The following is a 1,358-nucleotide window of genomic DNA, read 5'->3' on the forward strand; positions in this document are numbered from 1 at the left end:
GGCGGCTTCCTCACGGTTCCCCTTTCCCTGCAGCCCCCGAGGCGCGCCAGGGCACAGATTCGGAATGGAGCCCATCCGGAGAAGGCTGCGCTCCGGACCCCAAAGACGTCGTGTTCCAGTCGCCGCGAGCCATCCTTGCTGTAAAGAGCCTCCCCCGGGGGTTGGCCCTGGGCCCCTCATTCGTGGAGGAACAGCGCTTGGGGGTCTGGTGTGTCGGGGAGCCCCTGCAGCCAGGGCTGCTCTGGGGGCCGCTGGAAGAGGAGTCGGTCTCGGAGAAGGGTGAGAGAGTGGAACCACCGCAGGAAGAGGTACTGAGGGAGAGGTGTCTGCTCTGTGACCGAAAATTTGGGGAAGTTCAGGTATTTCTGAGCAGCTGTCCAGTTTGTTGGAGGAAATGGGATATTTCACCGGATAGGAAATGATTGCCTCTCATTTCTCCAGGACTCTTTCTTCCCCCCAGCTGCAGTAGAATGGACATGCAGAAAGTTAAAATCTGGATTAGTATAATGCCAGCAGTGACAGAGGTGGTGTTCTGGGAATTAAAAAGGCTTGGGATTGAATCCTAGCCTTAACACATAGCTAGTTAGGTTATTAATACATGCTCATTTAACTCGCCTGTGCAATACAGCAGTGGCTGTTTCTGGGTTATTTGGAGAACTAGAGGAAAAAATGTACGTAAAGGGTTTTATTACACAATAAGTAGTGTAAAAAATGTTGATGTTCCTCTTTACTGTGTCTGTGTAGTACTCACTGCAGACAATAAGGTGATCACGTTAGTAATTCTCCGCTCTCCTGAGAGGGAGGTAAGAGAACATTCTTTTTGGTCTTTACTGAGTGAAGAATCAGGCAGCACTGTCATGTAGTGGCAGAACCAGAGGCCACTAACCTTCTAGGAAGTTCAACTTCAATTTGTCTCAGGAGATATGTCATCCAGTTTTGTTCCCTACCTGATGCTCTCAGACACCTGTGGAAGACTTTTTATTGGTTTCTTTCAGGACCTGGCATTAGGCCTAGGGGGAGACGTGTGTGCCTGTGAGCAGAGTGCAAGCTGGACCAGGTAAGTTACAGGAGATTACAAACTGAATATGTATCTGTTGTGCCTTGGAGTGGAACCTGAAGCCCACTGTCATTCTCCACCCAGTTATCTTTTGCAGTGAGTGTTTGTTCTAGTCTGTTCTGTTACTCATACCAGAAATACTGAGTCTGGGTAATTTAAGAGAATAAAGGAATTTAATTTATGGTTTTGGAGGTTGAGAAGCCCGAGAGCATGGTGCTGGCATCTGGTGAGGGGTTTCTGGCTGCGTTACAACATGGTGCAGGGCAGGAAAGCTCGCAGAGCACACCATGGATCTCTTGTC

At 49.3% G+C, this 1,358-nt stretch overlaps 1 protein-coding gene across 4 annotated transcripts in view; it reads left to right on the forward strand.

Moving 5' to 3' along the window:
* The window catches only part of ZNF408 (zinc finger protein 408), a 7,619-nt gene that overhangs the window by 1,799 nt on the left and 4,462 nt on the right, over nucleotides 1–1,358 (forward strand). For 2 of the 4 annotated variants that reach the window (XM_027775409.1, XM_027775410.1), the window contains 2 exons: nucleotides 34–359; nucleotides 996–1,057. In XM_027775409.1, coding sequence (XP_027631210.1) covers nucleotides 34–359; nucleotides 996–1,057 — 388 coding nt within the window. The remainder of the gene's footprint in view (nucleotides 1–33; nucleotides 360–995; nucleotides 1,058–1,358) is intronic. The other 2 variants (XM_027775411.1, XM_014591332.2) reach the window with 2 other exon arrangements.

The sequence above is a fragment of the Tupaia chinensis genome, unplaced genomic scaffold (genome assembly GCF_000334495.1).
Source record: "Tupaia chinensis unplaced genomic scaffold, TupChi_1.0 Scaffold000561_1, whole genome shotgun sequence".
Classification (NCBI taxonomy): domain Eukaryota; kingdom Metazoa; phylum Chordata; class Mammalia; order Scandentia; family Tupaiidae; genus Tupaia; species Tupaia belangeri.